This window comes from Salminus brasiliensis, chromosome 22, assembly GCF_030463535.1.
Source record: "Salminus brasiliensis chromosome 22, fSalBra1.hap2, whole genome shotgun sequence".
In the NCBI taxonomy this organism is placed as follows: domain Eukaryota; kingdom Metazoa; phylum Chordata; class Actinopteri; order Characiformes; family Bryconidae; genus Salminus; species Salminus brasiliensis.
The window spans coordinates 29,580,717-29,604,379 of record NC_132899.1 but is presented as its reverse complement, the minus strand read 5'-3'; the positions used below and the strand labels follow the sequence as shown (position 1 = coordinate 29,604,379).

The following is a 23,663-nucleotide window of genomic DNA, read 5'->3' as shown; positions in this document are numbered from 1 at the left end:
AGAAATACGCTTAAGCTTGGACATAGACAATCACCTCATTGGCATCGATGCCATTGTTGACGGACCAGGTGGTCTGGAAATACTCGAGCATGCGCTGCTTCAGCTGCTGAGGGAGCCGGTGGACTCGTATGAAATCCTTCAGGTCCTTCATACGCGTGTGGTACAGAGAGCGGCGTGAATACATGCGCTGGATGATGGCCGTCACGTTTCCAAACACTACTGCGTGCATGAGAGCTGCAGGAGGAGAGGTTATGATAGTGGACATAAGGAGTGTAAACCAGTCAGATGATGATGATGATAATAGGACCACCTACCTACCTAATAGTGGGGAATAGGCACCCTGGGCTCAGATGACACTAGCAAGACGGCGTGGCATGGGCTGTATTAGGTGACAGACGGTGTTTATTACGTGTTATAACCCTAAACCCTAACCCTAAGTGTTTGGTGTTGGGCTACGTTCAACAGACATTTGGGTGAATGTCAGGTGAGCATCTAGGAGACACCTGTAATGGACCGTCCACTTAAAGTGATATCCACCACTGATTTGCTGTTGGGAGACATGTCTATCCTCGGCACGCTTTCACTACAGCGGTTCTAGAGCATCCCACGTTCCAAGTTAGCGGTTTCCAAGATGCTACCACCCTTCGCCCACTGTCACGGTCATGTCAGGATGTGATGACCACCTCCGGTTTGCAGTGAACTCTGCCCGGGACGTGACAGATGTGGGGTGACAGGGTTTTGCGAGCACACCAGTCAGTTGTAGCAGAGTGTAAAATGATCGTCACAAGCAAAGGATGACTTTAACACATGTCCAAAAGGGCATGATAGTGGAGTACCAGCGAAGGGTGGTAGCTTCTTAGAACCCGCTCACTTAATGGGATGTTCTAGAGCCGCTGTAGTGATGATATACCGAGAATGGGTATGAAGCAATTGACACGGCCCTGTGCATCAGTTAACCACTTAATATAATAAACACCTTCAGCCACCTAATGCCATCACCTTAGGGACCACTCCTTTTTGCCAGTCATCTACATGTACTAACATTTACTTTGCAACCCATTTTCCACACATCCAACAAGACATTCACTGCACTGCCACCTTAAACCTGCAAGGCGACGGATTTCCTGTCTTATATAGCAATATAGCAACAATATAACGTATCAATACTAACAATACTAGAGGCTAATTTAGGTAATTAATCAACTCTAACACGCAGTAGCTTGAACTTTTAATCACATACAGCCAGATTAGAATCTGATGATGTGTCCGTCTCGCAGTAGTAGCAGTGAAATTCATGTCTTGTGGTATTGATCCAGGTGGTTAGGTGTGTTTTGGCGTACCCCCAATGAGCATGGTGCAGATAGAGAAGATCTTCTCAGCGTCAGTGTTTGCACAGACATTGCCGAAGCCCACGCTGGTGAGGCTGCTGAGGGTGAAGTAAAGGGAGGCGATGTAGGCGCTCCGAACCGAGGGGCCTCCGACCGTGCTGTTCTGGTATGGGGTCTCCAAACGCCTCCCCAGCTCATGCAGCCAGCCTGCAACATCAGATTTCATTTATCAACTTAACTGTGTCAACTTCACTCCCTTTGCAGATGCCTCATAACCCTTTTTAGGTTATGAGGCATGGACAAAGAAATTGGCTCGGTTATGAAGCTCCGGTGAAGCAGATGCATCTGTGCATGTGAGTAGGGTTGGGTAGGTTAGCGCTTAGGCTAACCGGGTGCTTGTAAGACTCTTAGGTTAGCTCTTGTTAGCAAGCACCGGAGCTTCAAAGCTAGTTAGCTATGCTCTAAATAGCTCTAAATAATGAAATGGCCTGTTGGAATGTTGGCTTAGCTAGCCACTTCACGATTAGTGTCCACAGCAGTAGCCTACTTCAGCCTGCGTTCACTTTGAATACGATGCGACCGTAAACCTTTAGATAGGAAATGACTGGAGATTCTACACAAAAGCAGGTGAGAGGAACTCACTTGAAACACATGACCTGCACCTAGGGGATCTCCATTTCACTAATTGTGAGACTGCACTGTTAAAAGTAGGAGTTCCTTGAGGAACTTTTGGAGGTTCTTCAATTTGAAATTGTGGAGGAACCTTCAAGAAAAGGTTTTTGGAAGAAAATGGTTTCTTTAAAGCACCTGTAGAGGGTTCACCAATGAAGGACCTCCAAAAGTTCCTCAAGGATCTTATGCTTTTTTCCCGTGCACATCTACTTTTATTTGAAATAGTTTCAAGCTTTGGCTAAAGTAAAGCTTTTGTTAAACCAAAAAATACATATGATCATAATAAAAATAATTCCTTGAGGAACTTTTGGAAGTTCTTTGATTTGGAACTGTGGAGGAACCTCTTTGATGAACCTTCAAGAAAAGATTTTTTAGAAGAAAAAGGTTCCTTGAAGGTTCCTCAAAGCACCTTAAGAGGTTCCTCAAGAGTTTCAAATTCGGGAACCCCTTAAAGTTCCTTAAGGAACTTGTGCTTTTAACAGTGTACTAGCACCAAGTGTACTAGCACCAAGTGTATGGACCTCTGGACCTGTTGAATTAGGTCAGTCACTATAAAAGGGGGTGAATATTAATGTTATAATGTTATCACTATATACTTTTATTTAATTGATAATACTTAGAAAATTGGTTTTCACATGATGAAAATGATTTTTTTGTAAATTCTTAAATAAAAAAAATATAATATTTGTATATAGAGCATGATTCCATTTATAAAAGCAATAAAAGAGCAAAATGTCTGAGAGGGTGAATACTTTTTCTAGGCACTGTATGCCTACAGCCCCATCCTATCAAGGAAACAGAGAATATTAACGAGTGTAACGGATTCGCATACCGATTTTTTTTCTTAATGAATCCATATTCATCTACATCTTTGTGCCCCGCTGTAGAGAGATTCATAATAGCAAATTCCGATTGAATGGAAAACAGACCGAGGTTAAACTACCCAAGAGACACGGAACAGAATTAGACACTGCGACAAGCAACCCTCGGCTATAATTGCTCACCTGAACTCTCCAAGGAGAGGCAGAGCAAGAGACAAAGCCCTACGCTTCCACAAATAACCTTCAGGCAACCTCCAGAAACGATCTTTCTAATGACACTGCCCCGCAGATCATAGCAATTATACACGAGAACTGGAAAATCCATAGATTTCACGCAACACTGAGGCTGAGGTAATTGCCAAAGGAATCCCCAACAGATCAGGCCAGAATTAGAGGATAGCGGCCTGTAGTGTGCGTGCCCATCAAAAGTTTGGGGACCCCTCGCTTTTTCACAGGGTTTTTAATACAACCGAGCATGCAGCTTTACTTTCTGTACAGTTCAATTCCAGAACTGAAGCAACGGTACTATTATGAATTCTTCCATTGTAATTTCACAGTAATTTTACTGTAACTTTTTTTAGATGAAGAAAATATGCGAATCTTATCTGCAAAAGTTCAAATTGTACTAGAATGTTTTGCCAAAAGCTTTTTAGACGGCCCTCTGTAGATTTTTGGAGATTATCAGCTTATCTTCATCTAATACCCTATAAAGTATTGGAACACACCTCTTAATCACTGAGTTCAGGTGTTCCCATTGCCACAGGTGTATAAAATCAAGCACCTAGCCATGCAGTCTGCCTTTAGGGAAATTTAGCAGCCAGTAGCAGTTACACAATACAGCACAGTAATAAAATACAATAATAGTAACAATAAATGGTATATTTGTTTTAATATGTATTTGAACCCAACCAGAGAATGAAGAATAAAAATGAAAAAAATGAAAATGGAAATGAAAATGAAAAATAAAAAATGAAAAATGAAAATTAATTAAAAAAAATATTGAGTTCCTTTGAACTAATTTGATTTCAGCTAATGATTATTTTCATTATGGATTAATCTGCTGAATATTTTCTACATTAATTCATTAATTACATTAATTAAACTCTGAAAATAGTACGAAATTAGTGGGATTTTTAGTCAATACCTGGATTGAGCAAATTTACATGGTATGATAACCATCAGTTTTCATACCATGGCATGCCTAAAATCGCTGCAACCCTAGATGGGAGTTTAAAACCATGTCAAAAAGTGAAAAACGGTAAAAAAGAAATAAAATATAAGGGTGAAATGCCAGTAATTACATGATATATTAAATTACTTTTGACTTTTCTTACAAAAAGAAATAAAATGAACTGTGCAAATGATTTAAAATGTCCATTAAAAGTACACATTATTTATTTTTGCCATCTGAAGCAAGAGTAGAGCTTGCAGAGTGTAGTACTGTCTATCTGATGGCAACTGTGTTGGTGGTGTACCAGGTCTTGTGTGTAGAACTGTTTTCTCTGTATCCTTTGCAAGAAGATTTTCTTAGAAATCACCTTAGAAATATGTTCTGATGTTTGTAATGGCCAGTGAGTGAGTGTGCGTGGGTTACCGATGTCCCAGTCCGTGGTGTGGTGGCGCTCCATCTCCTTCCGTCCGATGACGTACCAGATACAGGCCATCCAGTGCGCGAGCAGGGCAAACATGGACATGAGTAGCGTGAGCACCATTGCGCTGTACTGAGAGTAGCGGTCCAGCTTCTGTAGCAGACGCAACAGCCGCAGCAGACGCACCGTCTTCAGCAGGTGCACCAGGGATGTCTACACCCAAACACACACACACAGATAGACAGAAATGTAGATACATCCAACAAGGGAACAGTTTCAGATTTGTCTCCCACCCTATACCCCAGTATTGGTCAGTTTTTCACGACATCACTGTTGATGGTGATGGCTGATCATTCTCAGTGCAGGAGTGACACTAACATGGCAGATCTACTATTTTCTACGTCTACGTTTTGTGGTACAGGGGTTGGGTTGTGCATATGAACGCTGTTTACACTTACAACAGTGATGTTGAATGCATACAGGAGGTCAAAGGGCAACGCTGCCACCAGATCGACAAAGAACCACGTGGCTGCATAGTGGATGCAGATGGAACGGGAGTCGTACACCACCTGGCCCGACTGGCTCACATAAGTGGTTCGGAAGTTCAGGATGATATCTAGGAAGAAAAAGACAAAAGCCTAGCATCATCTTTGGCATCTTCATTTCTCTGAAAATATTCCGGACCAACTTTAGGACCCCCAGTCCACTTAAATGACCTGTCCAAACTCCCACTCAACTGATCTGATCTGTCTAAATTCTCAGTCAACTCTAAGATCAGTTCAAACTCCCAGTTCATTGTAGGTCTACTTTAGGATGAATCTAATTTCAAGACCAATCCAAACTTCCCGTCAGTTTTACAACCACTCCAGGTTCCTAAGTTAACGTTAACCCAGTGTCCTGGTCAACGTCAAGACCAATCCAAACTCCTAATCAAGTTTAAGACCAGTCTAGACCAAACATCTGCTTTAGGACCAGTGCAAACTCCCAGTCAACTACAGGAGCAGTCCAAGTTCCCAGTAAACGTTCTGATAAATCCATGTTCCTGGTCAATTTTTAAGACCAATCCCAGTCAGTCTCCCAGTCAGTTTTATGGCCACTCAAATTTCCGAGTCTACTTCAGGACCAATACAAACTCCCAATCAACTTCAGGAGCAGTCCAAGTTCCCAGTAAACATTCTGACAAATCCATGTTCCTGGTCAATTTTTAAGACCAATCCCAGTCAGTCTCCCAGTCAGTTTTATGGCCACTCAAATTTCTGAGTCTACTTCAGGACCAATACAAACTCCCAATCAACTTCAGGATCAATCCAAGATCCAAAATAATACTCAACCTTAAAACCTGTCCAGGCTTGCAGACAACTTCATCAATCCAAATTCCCAGTCTTCTTTAGGACCAGTCCAATCTTCCATCAACTCTAGGATCAGTACAATGTCCATGACCATTTTTAAACCAATCCAACCTAAGCTCTCACTTTTACTTGAGGATCACTCTTAACTCCCAGCCAACTTTATAACCAATCCATGTTCCCAGCCAATTTTTCAGACCAATCCAAATTCACAGTCTACTTTAGGGCGAATCTAATTTCAAGACCAATCCAAACTTCCCGTCAGTTTTACAACCACTCCAGGTTCCTAAGTTAACGTTAACCCAGTGTCCTAGTCAACGTCAAGACCAATCCAAATTCCTAATAAAATTTAAGACCAGTCTAGACGAAACATCTGCTTTAGGACCAATGCAAACTCCCAGACAACTTTAAGATCAACACAAACCCTCAGTAAACTTTTAGACCAATTAGCTCCTGCACAACTTGAAGACCAGTCCAAATTCCCAGTCAGCTTTAAGAACAGCAGATATTGAACATTACTGTACCGATACTGTATCGGTATTGGCACTGATACTGGCACTTATACACAGTATCGGTATCGGCAATAGAGAGCACCGATACCAGAAAACTTAGATTTGCGTACTTTAAGAAACCAAAAGTTTATACAACCAGTAAACTGCCAGTCATAAATAGTTATTATCATTAAACAGACCTTTAATGGAACTTTTAGCACTTCTTTGGCTCTAAAACCAAAAGTTGAGTTTAAGCAGCTTGTTTTAAAGCCACACTCTGAAGATTAGTAATGAAATGTGAATTTTAAACACCAAATAAAAAGCTTTGTTTGGTCGAGCTTAGCAAGATTAAGCTTCCCTACCTGCAATTCTATTGTTTCATAGCTCTGAAACGTTTCAAATGTGCAGCTATATCAGGATTTATAGCCGTCTATCGAGTATTTAAATCAGAGTTGTATCGATATCGGTAAATATCGGAAAATCTGATATCGGTATCGGAAAGGAAAAAGTGGTATCGGTGCATCCCTATGATGTTATGATCTAGGTTATTTTATGTTCATCAAAAATATATTATTAATTACACAGCATTTACTTATATATTTCTTACTTTCTTAACCTACTTATTTTCAAATTAGCTCCAGTATAACCCTGCAGAAGCAAGTCCTTTCTATTGCGACTGTCCGTCCGATCGTTATCTTTACGCTGTCCTGTTCATGCTTTACCTAGAATGAAAAGCATCTCCACAGCAATATCACTGACGATGGTGCTCCTGGCTGCCGTGTCCAGTTCGTTGTAGGGTGTGAAACACACGTTATATGGCACCGTCACGGCAACATAGAAGGTAGCCAATAGAATCATCCAATCCCACAGTGCCTTGGAGATGCTGTAATGGAGCAGGATAAAGCGAGACTTCTGCACGGCTGCCACTTTATACTCCGGCAGGGACGGCTTCTCGAACATATTCTGTGGAAAGAAAAGGATCAACTGTGCAAATTAAGAAGCCATTTGAAAGCAGTTCTACTATAATGGCCAATAAAAGCTGTTACGCAAAATGAGTGTGAGTACACACGAGCTTACTTATGCAATAATCCCAAAGTAACATTTACCCTGATTTACCCACCATGTGAGATGAAAAAGTGGAACCAGGGTGTAAAAAAAAAAAAAACAGGTGGCAAGCTAGAAGTAGAATGTTTTGTTTCAGAAGTAACCAGGATGCGATTTACGGTCGCCGTTTAAATAGCAACGCTGCTTGCGAATAAATCTACGCTGATGGGCGTGGTGGTCTCAAAATGAGGGGTGTTCAGGTCAATCACTGGAGTACTGCTGTAAATCTTGGCAACGGAAAACACAGGAGGAGCCCCACCGCCTGGAACCCACCTAGGCAGACGTCAACAGTCAGACATTCGTTGCTATCTTGGCAGTGAATCGTCAACACAGTCAGACGTTCGTTGCTATCTGGACAGTAAATCGTCAACACAGGCGCACAGGAGCCCAACAGCTTGCAGGCCGACGTTCGTACACAAAAGTCAGACCGTTTCAGGACGAGTAAGGCGTACTTTCCCCATCATCACGATAGCAAAGACACGCCGACGCTCCTTAAATCAAGCTGTTGGGCTCCTGTGCACCTGTGTTGACGATTTACTGTCTAGATAGCAACGACCGTCTGACTGTTGACATCTGCCTAGGTTGTTTTCAGGCAGTGGTCAGCTGTGTTTATCGATGCCAAGACGGCAATACACCAGAAATGGACCTGAACACACCTCATGTCGAGGCCACCACACCCATCAGCTTAGATATATTCACAAGCAGCGTTGCTGTTTAAACACCGCAGGCGTAGGGCGTAAAAATAGACCGTTGGCTGGGTGTAAGACAAAACCTTCGGGTGTCTCACTGTGGTCCAAATGTCTTGAACTGAACAGGGGACAAAGTCAAGGCTACTTGACTAAGGCCGGCTTCAGGAAAGAAACCTGTTAATAGTTAATGCCCCGGGTTTCTGTACTTAACCGGACTTTTTATAGTCAGAAGGCTTTCAGACGATATCATCTGTATAACACTATAATCGGCGCCCAACCCATCCAATTACATTCTCACGCACAAGCTTCATTAACCTCATCAGAAGAAGAGCTCGAGGCCACAGAAGACACCAAAACCTCCAATTTAATACTCCACCGGTCATAAGCCCATATTCTAGCCGGCGTGTTTCAGCTGCAGCCATTGTGCGGAGACGAATAGAGCCGTTTTCATCCTTATGGCGCTTTTCCCACCCGTCTCTGTCCGTTTGCGACGGATCCAGAAAGACGCTGGTCTTGGTTTGGAGGCGGCAGTGATTGCTGCGCTGATTAAAGAGGAACGCTGATAATGGAAGTGTTTCATCCAGTGAAAAGACCCTGCAGGTGTGCCATTGTGAAGCTGCCTTTCCGCCTCAGTAAGATGCATCAATTACAGTCAAAAGTTCAAGAGTCAGTGTCTGCCAAAGAACAATCCTGAAGCTCGCTGTAGAAACTCGTGCCCAAACCCACGTTCTCCTCACCCACTTTATTGCGGCGCTGCGGTTGGTTGAATAATTCATGCTGAGAAATGAGTGGTTCTAGAGGAAAATGATGAATGAGGTGATTGTGCATTCACCCTGAATGCAGACGGAGTGTGACTGTTGCCATTGCTGCAAAACCGAGTGTGCTTGCTTTTACCTCTACCACTGCTCTAGTGGTACTCACCCCTACTACTCCGCCCTTCATACCGGACGAGTGTTACCCTACCCTGGTCGGAATGCCCACTGTGGCTGTTGTGTCATTGATGCCGGCTGCTTGCCAGCCCTTTATAGCCACTTTCAACTCTGCAACTCAACCCTGCATGTCAACAGAGTGTGGCCTCTATCATCACTACTACTGTTACTCCAGTATCATCCACCAGGACTCATCAGTAATCATGTCATTACCTTAGATGGCAAGTTTGCAAATGTCTCGATCCTCAGCTGCTTCCATCCTAAGACCTAAGACTTGTTCTGAATCGCAGGTTTAGCCTGATCACAGTTCCTCCGGCTGTACTTCACAATTCTACTCAAAGACTTCTTTCCTTCCTCGAGATTTAGGCCGTTTGACCCTCTTTTTTCTAAATCCAGTCAATTTCCATTGCTTTTCCAGTCTGTTCTTAATCCATCTCTCCTGAAGAACAGCCGGCAATGCTTGACGGTGCTCTCTTTCTTTCTGAGTCCCTTGAAATACTGTATTAGCCCCTGTGATACCTAAACTCTCATTATCAGCATTGGCCTCCTTTTTAGAGAGGCCTTACAGCTGAGTCAAGTCCAGTAGTCTTCCCAGTGTTTCCCCACAGTCACCAAGCGATTCAGATGGCAGTGAGGCTGTTTCTTCAGCACTTTATAATTAATTCATGCGTTTCTTTCAGTCTTAAAGTAGCATAAATCATCAACTTTCTGGTGGGACTAATATCTCTTCCCATTCCTCCTGTGCAGGCCGTGTGAGCTGCGCATTGATGGCTCTGCCCTGGACTGGTTCACAACCAATTCGTTACCCTCTCTGGCAGTACGTCCTCTATCACTGTTGTCACTTAAGGGGTTCCATAAGACTCAGTGGTTGCAGTGGTTCATTGTAGAGAAATTGACTAAGAGCCAAGGGTCGCCATGACTACAACACAAATACTGCCGGTATAATTTACATACGCCCAAACCCATCGGCGAACCTCCATTTGTCTTCTGAGTGTTATATGGAACGTAGATGATGGTAGCACAGTGGTAAACAAGCCTAGCGCTACTGGCCCGCCATTGGCTGCATAGAATCGGCAATGGCATTTTAACAATGGGGAGATTGGGACCAAAAAATAGACCCATGAATGAACATGAACATGAGCATTTGAGCTTTGTTTGATTGGTATGATCAGGCCCAAGGTGTGCAAAGGAAACATTCCCCACACCAATACACCACCCCCACCAGCCTGGACTGGACTGGACTGTTGATGCCAGGTAGGACCGTGCCTCAGCAGAAATGGAGAATTCATTCGTATGTAAAACGAATATCAACCAGCTCATTAAAAAAGCTCAACACTTTTTCTTATCCACTGGTCAATTCAAGGCAAGTGTGCTAACTCTACCGGGATAGCTCTATTAAGCTCTGGATTAAGGGTCATAATAGTCCAGTCATTTTTTAACGAAGCAAGCCAAGCCAATATTTCAACCCTAACCCTGTTCCCTGTTCGCTGTCATGTTGCTGTGTATCGTCAAGAGAGTAAAACGTATCCATTGGGTTTGAGGACACTGAGAGGGAAGGGGGGCTATAAACACAAGATGCCTAATGACGATCCGCTCTCAGCAGTTGGTCAACAACTTGCAGGGATTTTGTTTTTGTGCTTCGTTATGTGAGAGTCGAAAATCTATCCAATTAATGAAGAGTCACGCTCGCTCTCTCTCTCTCTCTCTCTCACTATTTTTCTTTCATTTAGGTTTTACATCACATAGGTCAAGGCAAAGCCTGCAGCCCATGCCCTCTGCAAGCGATTGCTTTTGGAGGCCTAAGGACACGTGACCAAAAGCCCCTTCGGCCTCATCTGCTCTTTACTGTTCATTAAGCCTCAAGCACAGTCGCTATAATGCCCCAGGGGTGGAGTGAGTGATGACCACCGAGGCAGCCCACCAAATGGCCTTGGATGGCCTCCAATTGTGTGGATGAAACCGTGCTGAGAAATGGATTTTGGAAACTGTTGTGGTTTCATATTTCAAACAGTTTCGCAGTATGACACGGTTCGCCATTAGCTAAATGTCTGTGGAAGATCTTGCAGTGGACTGGCTGTAGGAGCACCCGCTTCTTCACCCGTGTTCCGAGCGACTGCAGTGTAACAATATAAGGGCCGAAACCAAGCTGGCTGCATTGGCCACATTTGAACATTTGCACTGCAGGGTTTTGCTGCATGAGGTGAATTCAGAAATGGATGGCCAGTAAGTGGATGTATAGGAATAGGTGTTTCCAATAAAGTGGCCAGTGAGTGGAAGTGCAAACCATTGGACTTCCAATAAAGTGGCCACTCAGTAGAAGCACAAAGACAAATGTTTCCAATAAAGTGGCCAGTGTGTGGACATATGAGAAAAGATGTTTTTAACAAAGTGGCCAGTGCATGGACGTATAAGGATAGCTGTTTCCAATAAAGTGGCCAGTGCATGGACGTATAAGGATAGATGTTTCCAATAAAGTGGCCAGTGCATGGACGTATAAGGATAGATGTTTCCAATAAAGTGACCGGTCAGTGGACGTATAAGAATAGGTGTTTCCACAAAAGTGGCCAGTGAGTGGAAGTACAAGGTAGAGGTTTCCAATAAAGTGGCCAGTCAGTGGACGTATAAGAATAGGTGTTTCCACAAAAGTGGCCAGTGCAAGTACAAGGCAGGGGTTTCTAGTAAAGTGGTCATTGAGTGGAAGCACAAGGACGAATGTTTCCAATAAAGTGGCCAGTGTGTGGACATATAAGAAAAGATGTTTTTTAACAAAGTGGCCAGTGCATGGACGTATATGGATAGATGTTTCCAATAAAGTGGCCAGTTAGTGAAAGTACAAGAAGAGGTGTTTCCAATAAAGTGGCCAGTAAGTGGAAGTACAAGGCAGAGGTTTCCAATAAAGTGACCAGTCAGTGGACATATAAGACTAGATGTTTCCACAAAAGTGGCCGGTGCAAGTACAAGGCACGGGTTTCTAGTAAAGTGGCCATTGAGTGGAAGCACAAGGACAGATGTTTCCAATAAAATGGCCAGTGCATGGACGTATATGGATAGATGTTTCCAATGAAGTGGCCAGTTAGTGGAAGTACAAGAGGCGATTCCAATAAAGTGGCCAGTGAGTGGAATTAGAAGAATAGATGTTTCCAATAAAGTGGCCAGTGAGTGGAAGTACAAGAAGAGGTTTCCAATAAAGTGGGCAGTGAGTGGAAGTACAAGAAGAGGTGTTTCCAATAAAGTGGGCAGTGAGTGGAAGTACAAGAAGAGGTGTTTCCAATAAAGTGGCCAGTGAGTGGAAGTACAAGGTAGAGGTTTCCAATAAAGTGGCCAGTGAGTGGAAGTACAAGGTAGAGGTTTCCAATAAAGTGGCCAGTGAGTGGAAGTACAAGGTAGAGGTTTCCAATAAAGTGGCCAGTGAGTGGAAGTACAAGGTAGAGGTTTCCAATAAAGTGGCCAGTCAGTAGACGTATAAAAATAGGTGTTTCCACAATAAAGTGGCCAATGAGTGGAATTAGAAGAATAGGTGTTTCCAATAAAGTGGCCAGTAAGTGGAATTAGAAGAATAGGTGTTTCCAATAAAGTGGCCAGTGAGTGGAAGTACAAGAAGGAGTAAAAATAGAAGGTGTGAGAAGTGGTGGCGTGTTCTGACGTGATCCAGAAACAGTTCCTAATCCAACATACTTCTTGGAACACCAGCTCTAGGTGGGGGTCTCCACTTTAGACTCTCTCTGCAGGGCCTGTTTGCCCACCGAGTGTGACGGAGCATGTGTGTGCGGGGAAAAAATAATAAAACAGGTCAGCACCGAAGCAGTGTGGAGAAAATGGGTTAGAGCAGACTCTAAAATAAGGAGAGACAAGGAGCGAAGGAAGACAGAGAGGTGGACCTGCAAAAAGCACTTACCAGCTATGCGTTTGCTGGTGTGTGTGTGTGTGTGTGTGTGCGTGTGTGTGTGTCTACCGTAACTATTTTTCTCCCACATTTACCACTTTTACACCAGTTCCTTCAATGTGCTCGATCAGCACTACTGACGTAATCCATATTTCTGCATTTCATTCCCAGCCGTGACCGTGGCATCACCAGATCTCCAGATGGCAGTATCTGTACTGATGTAAAGGTCAGGGACTGTGAGGGCATCAGGATACCAACGAGCTTGGAGGAAAAAAAGCACCCCAGGTACCCAGCTCTGATGCATCGGCATCTCTGATGCATCAGTGTTGTAGAAAGTAAGAGAGCCATCTGCCCACCCTGTGGAGAGAGCACAGCCAGTTGTGCTCTCTCTGGCTCCGGCTGCTGATGGCAGGCTGCATGATCGGGGAATGAAACCAGCGATCCTAGAGGTCACTGTGCATCTGCTGCATAAAGCCGGCTGCATACAGGAGCCAGCACCATTAGCCATTGCTGATTACTAGAACATGCCATACAAGCCATAGCTCTAAGAATTCTATATATCTATATCTCTGGATTTTTGCAGCACATCCATGCGACACATGGGCTTTTATCACACGCTCTTCTGAAAGTCAAAGCAATTTCACATGCATGTGCATGCCATAACAAAAAAGGTGCACGTGGGAGAGCTTTTTCGCTTCACCTGGTTTATGAAAGAGGACTTTGAGGGCTGGGAAAGAGAGCAAAGTGTGTCTCCTCGTGTCTCCTTAAAAGCCTAGCGTGGTTCACTTGCAAGTGAATGAATGTGTATGTGTGCAACAGTGTGTGTGATTCATGTAAATCCTGTGGCCCTCGTCAGTTCCTTCAGTGTAAATGATGTGCCGTTCTTGGCATAAGTAGATTACCGTAAGCTCTGTCTTTTAGGCTCATGCGCGCATAGCTGCAGATTTATACTACATCATATCTAGAAATGTCAAAACTCTCGGCTGCGGACTGCGGTAACCCAGGCTCGTAGATTTTGCACGTAGTTTTGTGCACTGACGTTTTTATGCAGTGACGGGCTTATTTGTGGGAAACGGGGGAACAAACTGCTGTATTTTTAGAGGATAAATCAGTATTTTTATAGTGTAAGATCAGAAAAGCCCTGAAAATATCATTCAAAATTGAATAATGGAAAGTTTGGGACCCAAATATCTGCTCTACACTGTGAAAAATGTTCTGTGGCATAAAATGACCCCTATTATGTATCCTGTAGCATTTCATGTGACCCTGTCTGATAAAGGACTCAGGCCTTGCCCCTTAGAACCTTAAGATGTAGACCTCGTCTATCGCTACCACCACCTTAGCAATGCTGGGAGAGGCTGGCAGCCTGTGCGGACATCGCGTTCCCAATGCTGACGCCATGGTAGTGATGCCGAGCAAAGCCAGTGGACGCCACAGTAGCGCTCTTAGAGCAACGGTAGCGATGCTGATCGAGGCTGGTGGCCAGCACGGTTACACTGCTAGCACTGTGATATCGATGCTAAGGCCTTTGTAGTACGGATGTTGAGGTGACAGTCTATTGCTATGTACTTTAACACATATATTAATGCCGCAGTGTGTCTTCGCACCACTTCCCTTTGCACCACAATAATATTTCAAGCAAGGAGACCCAACCAGCAGTTGGACTGTCTATCTCAGCTTGTTCGGACACCCAGGAGAAGCTCGTTCCACCACTTCGGTGCAGGACAGAAAAAAGACGCTGGTCTTCCGTGGATTTTGAGGGATGGCGGGTCGAGCCGAGCCATACTTGAAGCTGGAAGGGCTCTTGGTGCAGATCGGCTTTTGACCATCGCCATCAAGTACGGAGGGGCTGGCTGGTCCAGTCTGGGCTTTGTAGGCCAGAGTCAGGGTTATGAATCTGATGACCTGGGCAGCAGCTACAGGAAGCCAGTGAAGAGAGAACGCAGCAGTGGAGACATGGCTGAATTTAGGACCCGTGCCGCTGCATTCTGGAGAAGTTGCATGGGTCTGATGGTGTGCAGAGGGAGAGCAGCCAGAAGAGAGCTGCAGGACGTCTGAGCACCTGGGCGACTCTCTAGAGAGGAAGGGTCGAATTCTCTGGATGTTGTACAGGAGAAATCTGCATGACCGAGTTACATTTGCAACATGTCTTGAGAACGATAACTGATCATCCATGACTACACCAAGACTTCCAGCTTCTGTAGATGGAGTGACCAGCAAGATGTTTTTTCCAGCTGCAGTGTTTGAACAGTGACTAGCTAACACCTCAGTCATTGGTATACCTGCCATACATCGGAATATGAACAACTATACAAATATGAAGGTAGTAACACTGTCAAAATTGTCTGGTTAAATTAGTGGGGGGCTGTGTGTATGCATGCTGGTTGTGGTGGGCCTATTTGGGACAACGTCCAGGGCTGTTTTTTTTCTAGGCCCAGTCCTTACCGGTGTGGGAGTGAAATCCAAATTCGGCCCACTTACTTTTCATTGCACTGCATGCCTAGAGCATAAGCTGTGCCAAAACATATGTGTATTTGCCTCCTTCCTTTAGTTAACACACAGATAAAAATACTAAAATGATCTGAGAGAGTCGTTATACATTCAAATTATTCATCCAGGAATACTGATTAACCAGCAACTGGTTGTCTTTATACTACACTAATTGTGAGACTACTAGCACCAGTGTCCAGATTTTAGAGTGGAGTTTGCCTACCATCACCTTAGCAGAGCTAAATGGTCTGGACAGGTTATACAGCTTGCCCAGATCAATAACATATACCAAAGCTTGACCTTTTAGGGATTTAAATGTCATCCGAAGACCTTGTAGTCAGTGCAGAACCTGAAGGAGAGCCGGTGTGAACTGAATAAGGCTGTAGTGATACGCTAAGCTATTGTTTCCTGGTTAGCACACTGCCAACACCTAACACCTATCGGTCTAATCTAGTAGCACATGGCTCTGTTTGTGTTTTGTCTGTGTCTCCTCCCTTGTCTCCGCACTAGCTCCTCCCTGTCATTAGTGTTTCCACATGTGCCTCTTTTGTAGCCCAGTCTTATTGTTGTTCTCCCAGGTGTTTGCTGTGTTCGGTTATGGTTTTTGTGGTTTTGTGTCTCTCTGTCCTGGATATGTCCACTCTTCTCGGCTCTCTGAAGTCTGTGTTGGACACTAATGTGGACGTTTCTTATATTTGGAAGTAATAAAACACCACATTTGCTGGGGGCTGGCTTTAGATGGTCGAAGCTGGTCTTTGATGACCAAGTTTTATGGTTTTCTAGGCCTTGTTAGTTTAGTTCTCTTGGGTTCCTTGCTTTGGTCTTTGTGTTTAGTTTAGTCTGTGTCCTCTGGCTTTCTGTCCTGGGTGTGTCCTCTTTTCTCACATTTTCCCTGGTCTAGATGATCTGAGCTGGTCTTTGATGACCAAAGGCTGAAAATGTGAAAAGCTGGTTATGAAAAACCTGTGCTAGTAAGCCACATGCATTTAGACTACTACTAGTACTTGTCATCTAGAAACTTGAATGCCTTAGAAGGACATCAGAGGCTTTCAAGAAAATGTGCACTTCACAGCAACATGCATATTCATGTGTTAGCTACGGTGAGCTGAAAGGACCGGGTGACTTTGAGGATGACCTGGAAGAAGCAGCTCTTCTAAACACCTGCTACTGCTCTCTAAAAGAGACACCACCATCAATCTAGTGTGCAGCATCATAGGAAAGGAGGATGAGGCTCGTGGGGGAATGAAAACCCCGGTGGAACGGGGGGGAGGTGGGGGAGAAAAGATCATTCAGAAGGGCAGCTAACAAGAAAAAACAGGCAATGTGGAGGCTTCCTGCTCTGAGATTTGATTTCTATGGTAATAAGCTGCTATAGACACCATTTTCAATCGATTAGGGACTGTACTTTCGATTTCGTATCTCTTTCTTAAGTGGCAATTCCATCAGCGCTGTAAGACCTTTGGATCTTCGCAGCTACGGGATGCGAGGTAGCGTTAGCAATCAATAACGATCAAAATCTAATATGGGAGCCGCATCGTATAAATTGGTCGAATGAAATTAATGTGGAGAAAGCATGGAAGGGAGCACTTTGCTTTAAAAATGTATTCCGTTAGAGATTACTGATTACCTGTTTAAAAATGTAATCCAAAGAAATTACAGTAATGTGATTATTTTTAGGGTTTTTTTGCATTATGTTGGATTAAGATTAAGATTAAGTTACTTTAAATGAATGAATTTAGAGTGGATACTGTGTTTATATACTGTGTTATATGCTGTACCACTGAAGTTGACTGTCTGTTGTCCCATCCCCAGCTGAATTAGAGACTTTGATTGGTTCTGCCTCTGAGGGTTGACTGTCTGGTGTTCCACCCCCAGCTGAATCAGAGACTCTGATTGGTTCTGCAAACAAGTTGGACTGTCTGTTGTCTCGCCCCAGGCTGAAATAGAGATTCTGATTGGTTATATCTCTGAGGTTGACTGTCTGTTGTCTTGCCCTCAGACGAATTAGAGACTCTGACTGGTTCTGCTGTGGAGCTGGACTGTCTGTTGTCCCGTCCCCAGCTGAAATAGAGATTCTGATTGGTGCTGCAAACAACTTGGACTGTCTGTTGTCTCGCCCCAAGCTGAAATAGAGATTCTGATTGGTTATATCTCTGAGGTTGACTGTCTGTTGTCTTGCCCCAAGCTGAGATAGAGATTCTGATTGGTTCTACTACAAAGGTGGACTATCTGGTGTCCCACTCCCAGCAGAAATAGAGATTCTGAAAGGTTCTGCTACAAAGGTGGACTGTCTGTTGTCTCACCTTAAGCTAAAATAGAGATTCTGATTGGTTTTAAGAACCAATCCTTTTTGGTTCATTTTGAAATGGTAAGAAACTGAAATAAAATAGTAATTTTGCTTAAAATATTCCAGAAAAGTCTCATCTTTAACTTAATGCCTTGGAAATCGGGTCATCTGTTCCTCCATTAACTATTCACAGTGAGACGGCGCAAAAGCGGCACCCATCATTAATCACAGGAGAATAAATATTGCTGGTGTGTGTAAGGCCTACTCCAGCGAGTTCCCCAGCGCTTGTACAATGATCTTATTTCCAATACAAATGACTATGAAGTGAATGTCGGCATGCCTATCAGGAAGCCAGTAGCCCAAATCAAGCCTAACCCCTCCCCCAACAGTAAAGCTATTCCTGTCTTTCCCTCACAGCCTGGTGGGCAGTCGCTTCCACCCCTCCGTCCTCCTCCGTCAAATCCCCCGCAGCACACAAAGCAGTGACGGAGCGCTCTATTACCTTTACTTTCTCCACCATCCATCCATCCTGTGCTCAGCCAGGCTCATGGATAGAAAACCAAAAAAAAAAGACTCATTCCCCAAAAGCTTCACACCCACCCCCCTTCCCTCCACCTCCATGAATCCCTCCTGACTAAAAGCTCTGGGTAAAGCCAATGCTGGCAGCTCATTTGAGTTTTATGGCCTGCTTTCACACATTACACATTCTCTCTCTCTCTCTTATTCTAGCTGTCTTGCTTTTCTGCCATCACCCCCCCCTTTCATTTTTGTCTGCTTTCTATGAACTAAGCTCTCTCTCTCTCTTTTTCTCTCCCGCTCTTTCAAACACAAACAAACAGGTCCGAATGTCCCAAACTCATTTCACTCATTTTACATCAGTATATTCTCGTAATCATAGCAGAATATTATGACCATCCCTGGTTTGGAATGAACTCGGCCCATTTCCCATATAGGCGCAGTCTCTGCATACACCTTTCACCCTATTCCTCAAAGGTCAGGACTCCACAGGACTGACCACCACAGAGCAGCTAGTATCATTTGGGTGATGGGTCATTCTCAGCATTGCAGTGACACTGGCAGCCATGGAGGTGGCAAATGTGTGTTAGCAGTGTGTGTTGTGCTGCTGGTACGAGTGGATCAGACACAGCAGTGCTGCTGGAGTGTTTAAACACCTCAGCGTCTCTGCTGAACTGAGAATAGTCCACTAACCAGAAATATCCTGTGGGCAGCAGCGTCCTGTGAGCAATGATGAAGGACTAGTGGATGACCAACACCACCCACCATGTCAGTGCTATTGCAGTGCTGAGAATGACCCACTAACTGAATACTACCTACCTGCTCTGTGGTGGTCAGTCCGGTGGGGTCCTGACCATTGAAGAACAGAGTGAAAGGAGGCTAAGAAAGTATGCAGAGAAGAAGATGGACTACAATTTATTTATGGGACTACAAAGTGCTCCTACATGGGAAGTAGAGCTGGGGTGGTCCAGGGGTGGTCCTAATATTCTGATAGGACTGTGTTAATGTAATTACCTATAGTAGTAATGTAGTAATGTGTCCATTAGCAGAAGAAGGATGCATCGTTTGATGAATTCATACAGAATTCACTTGTTTTTTTAGGCAGATTGGATTGAGCTTAAGGATTGAGTTTCTACGTAGCTCGGCCAATCAGATTTTAGAACCAGAACTATTCATTTTATAAAGTATCTTGCTACATTTACCAAGAAGCATCCCACTTAGCGCTTAGCTCGCGCTACAATATACAAAAACACACACATACACACACACTCACCCTCAGTATCTAATACGTATTCCAGCTTATTCATTCAGGTTCAGCCAAGCGTTTCATAAACTCTGTGCTTAGCATACGGTCAGAGAGCACTGAGAGTCCTGCTGACTAGCCTTCATAAAAAGCCTCAGCACAGGAAATGACTGGAATTCACAGGCTGCTAATCTGCCACAGAGTTGACCTTTTTGACAGGAACCATTTAAATAAACTGTAATTACGCAGCTCTGGCGGATTTATGTTTATAATGTTATAATAAAGTCGTCAAATGTTCTCCAGGTCTAGGGCCTCCCTTCCGCCACATCCACTAATCACTGAGCCTATTTGGCACCATGCCTAATGCCAGGCGTGGGCTAGAGGGGAATAAAGCCCCCCAGCATTGAGCTGTGGAGCAGTGGAAGAACTGTGTACTTTTGGGAAGAGCTGTGGATTTGAAGATGTAGTGGGGTGGTCTCTATTTTGTCCTTTGTCCTTGAATGCAATCAAATCCTCACAGCAGTGCTCCTAGTAGAATCTAGTCGAAAGCCTTCTTCCTAGGACAGTAGCGACAGTGTCTCCAACAAAAGCAGGATAAGCCCATTTCTTTGCTCTTGATTTCAGAAGAAACAATGAATGAGCAGGTGTCCCAATACTTTTGTCCAAATAGTGTCACTGTTATGCTAATATCTCATTAGCATCTTGCCTCACAATTCAGAATGTCCCCTCGTGTTTGTGTTTGTTTGTAGCGATTCCTAATATGAAAACAAATGTGTATCTCGTGTTGTGGTTTTGCAGTGCGAAGGACAGAGGCATGTGGCATGGCATTCGAGCGTGTGTGGGTGGCAGACGGGGTGTAAACAGCTCCATCTGTTTGCAGGTGGAATCGGAAGTGAGGCCGTGGTGTGGTGTCCAGACGCGGGGGAGGCGATGCGGGCTTAGCCCGGGGAGGGAGCAGGTGTGCTGGGCTGGAACGAACCCAATGGCTCCGGGGTCCGGAGAAACAGGATGCCCCCGATAAAGCTCTGGGGTGTGGCGCCTAGAGGCTGTTTCAGGTCAGAGGAGCATGTTGCAATAACACCGTCACGCTTCATAAACATTTCCAGGGTCAAAAGGTCACAGTCTGTCCTGCCGGTCTGAGCCCAGTGGATGTGTGAGAGAAGATGATGAAATGGCTGGTAAAAATAAACAGTGTGGAAACGGGGAAAGGACGGTTGTACAGCCAGAAGGCGTCCACTAAAGGCGTTTTAGTGGTTGCCGTGGTAATATGGCCTGGCCAGTTTGAGTTTGATGAGGGGAGAGAGCGCCATCTACCCACCTGGAGAAAGCACAGCCAATTGTGCCTTCTCTGACTCTGGATGCTGATGGCAAAGCGACACACACCCATTACTGACATGGATGTGCAATTGCCCCCCCTCCCAACACACACAGCTGGTCTACTCACTGTAGAGAAATATTGCCTATAGAATAGGATCTCTATGGGGCGTGGGCTAGAGGAGGTGTATAAAGCCCCCCCAGCATTGAGGAGCTGAGGAGCAGTGGAAGAACTATGTCCTCTGGCATGATGGTGGTGGAGCTCCATCCAGTACTTTTGGGAGAGTTGGGGAAGAGGTAGAGTGGTGATCATCTAAAGTTCATAGAAGTAGAGCCAAGCTGCTAACCAGCTTAACCAGCTAGCTTCCCAGCATAGGGTATGTTTTCGCCAGGCTGACCAGCTTTTCAACCACCTTGACCATCAAGGACCAGCTTAAATGATCTCATCTGAAAGCAGCAGTTACCAGCAGAAGCTGGCGTTGAGCTGGATGCTCCAGCAGGGACGTCATGTGGGTTATGATGCAGATATCGATTCTTCATCTAATTAAGGGATTAACTTGCCTAGACGAGCCCTGAAAGCTGACCTGTACTTGAACAAGGACGGCAAACCACAAAGTGATTCGACTGCCATAACCCCCCTTTACTTTGCTGTGTCTTACTGACTGTCTCACTGAAGTCCAGCAGCATTAGCTTATACATAGCAATGCTCTTTAACAGCCTTGTAGTGCTGTAGAACATGATAGAAGTGATGTTTTGGAACCCCCATTCATTTTTTTACCACATTTTGTACCAAATATGGGCTGAGATAAAACAGGGCAGACAGTCAGAACAGTAACACAGATATTCTTTTTAATTGTCAAGATAAAAGGAGGTTATTAAAATGACTATGAAAAAATTATTACAGCTATATAAGTATACCAAACCACATAAACATAGTCAATGGGCTTCTATACAAGGACAAATACCACAAAAATGTAGAATATATAGAATACATTAACTGTCAGTGTCATATGGACATAGAGCTGGCTACAGTGGATTGGCCAATTCATTAGCAATTGTACACTTTAACATGTGACACTGAGTCGCACAGCTGTTCTGCCCTTCAGCCCGGCACTTAAACAAAATTGCCTCAGCAAATGATGAGATACGCAAATAAAACACGCGCCCTACTTCAGAAAGAACATCTGCTTAATGACTGGATATAGAGAGCGAGGCAAAATGTGCCCAGACTGGAGGGTTCACAGACTGTTTAAACGACAAGGAGACAAAAACTGATAAGGTCAGTAATGTCAGGCCTTCTATATTTCGCTAAGCTTTCTCAAAATGTTGTGTTTTGCCCATTTTTCTTCACAGACTGAGATACAGGTTTTTTGTATACTGTCAAGTATTTAAGTTTAATCAATCTTTCTGTCATATCGGGTGCTTAATGGTCCGATAAGTATGAGTAATATGCTAAGCTTAAGATGCGTCATGAATAAAAAAAACTCTACCATCACAAAACAAACCACATTTTTAATTAAGGTCCGCTTGCTGATTAGGTTGGTTAGCTGACCAACTAGCCTGACCAACAGGTCTGCACATTAGCATCTGAAACATCTGAAATTTTGAGGAATTGAGAGATAACCACAACTACAACTTTAGACTTTAAACCTCCACTGGGAAAAAATGAGTTCTTTGCTTATTTGTTATTCCAATCACTAAACAAAAGTATTTGGACACCCGCTCATACATTGTTTCTTCTGAAATCAAGGGTATTGATAAGGCGTTTATCCTGCTTTTGTTGGAGTAACTGTCTGTACTGTCCAGGAAAGGCTTTCTACTAAATTATAGAGTGTTGCTGTGAGGATTTTATTGCATTTGAGCATTCCAGAGAACACAGTTTTTCCACAGCTCAGTGCTGGGGCCCTTATACTTCTCTAGCCCAAGCCTGGCATGATTAGGTACATGTTTATTTTACATGTTTATTTTACATGTTTATTTTATGCTGGCTAGCATTGAGCTGAGCGATGCTGGGTGAGAGGCGGTCATCCTACTTACCCAGCGAGAATGAGGCCAGGTCAGAAATCAGTGAAGGACCTGGCTTCCAAGAGGGGAACCCCAGGACCCCCCATAGCTATGCCTCTGCTTCTAAGAACCTGGCTGTGTTAATTAGTTACAGGTGTTTGTACTGTAGGAGTATTAATGAATTAATAATTGGTATGTAGAAAAGGAATTAGTACTGGTACTGTGTACTGACCCCACTCAGGTTGACGTCGTTCTTGCCGCCACGGGAGAACTGGCTGGTGATGTGGCAGAGCACGGTGCGTCCTCTACGCCGGGCCTCGCTCAGCCGAGAGCTCCCGCTCTTCCTGCTGTGACGTTTCTCATCTACACACAACACACAGGTGTTCATTTAGTCTAAAAAAAACCAAAACAATACAAATACAACACTGCCCTGTCCAGTCCAGCTCAAGACCAGCTTTTACTTCTAGATGGTTTCAGATCGTCTAAGCTGGTCCTTAGTGGCCAGTGTGGTTGAAAAGCTGGTCATTCCTGGCAAAAACATACCCTTGACCAGCATAGCATTGGTTTTCATTAGATTTTAATGGACCAGCTGGTCCATCATCACCATGGCCAACTTGGCCAGTATTGGTTGACTTGTATGGTTCAGACTAGTCGAGCAATAATGTCAAGGAGGTCATGCTAATCATGCTGTGGTCCAGTTTTCAGGCTGGTCATGCTGGTAGACCAGCTAAACCAGCAAACTCAAAGACTCAAAGTTTTTGTGATGTCATGAAAAGCTGCACATTAACATATATACTGCTTTTCAGTCTATGGCGATTTAGCCCCGCCCATTCACACTGCGTCTCAGCTTATAGGCTGGAAAACGGTAGTGTTTTACTGCGTACCCAATTCCACTGGACTTTAAAGGGGAACTCAAAGGCGCTTTTAATTGGCCAGCAAACGTGAGAGACTCTTTCC

General features: G+C 44.2%; 1 protein-coding gene across 2 annotated transcripts in view; it reads right to left on the bottom strand.

Annotated features, from left to right (window-relative positions):
- kcnh4b (potassium voltage-gated channel, subfamily H (eag-related), member 4b) overlaps nucleotides 1-23,663 on the bottom strand; it is a 77,530-nt gene that overhangs the window by 22,675 nt on the left and 31,192 nt on the right. For both annotated transcript variants that reach the window (XM_072666995.1, XM_072666996.1), the window contains exons 4-9: nucleotides 22,939-23,069; nucleotides 6,970-7,210; nucleotides 4,869-5,026; nucleotides 4,416-4,623; nucleotides 1,341-1,535; nucleotides 35-234 (exon numbers count right to left, since the gene is read on the bottom strand). In XM_072666995.1, coding sequence (XP_072523096.1) covers nucleotides 35-234; nucleotides 1,341-1,535; nucleotides 4,416-4,623; nucleotides 4,869-5,026; nucleotides 6,970-7,210; nucleotides 22,939-23,069 — 1,133 coding nt within the window. The remainder of the gene's footprint in view (nucleotides 1-34; nucleotides 235-1,340; nucleotides 1,536-4,415; nucleotides 4,624-4,868; nucleotides 5,027-6,969; nucleotides 7,211-22,938; nucleotides 23,070-23,663) is intronic.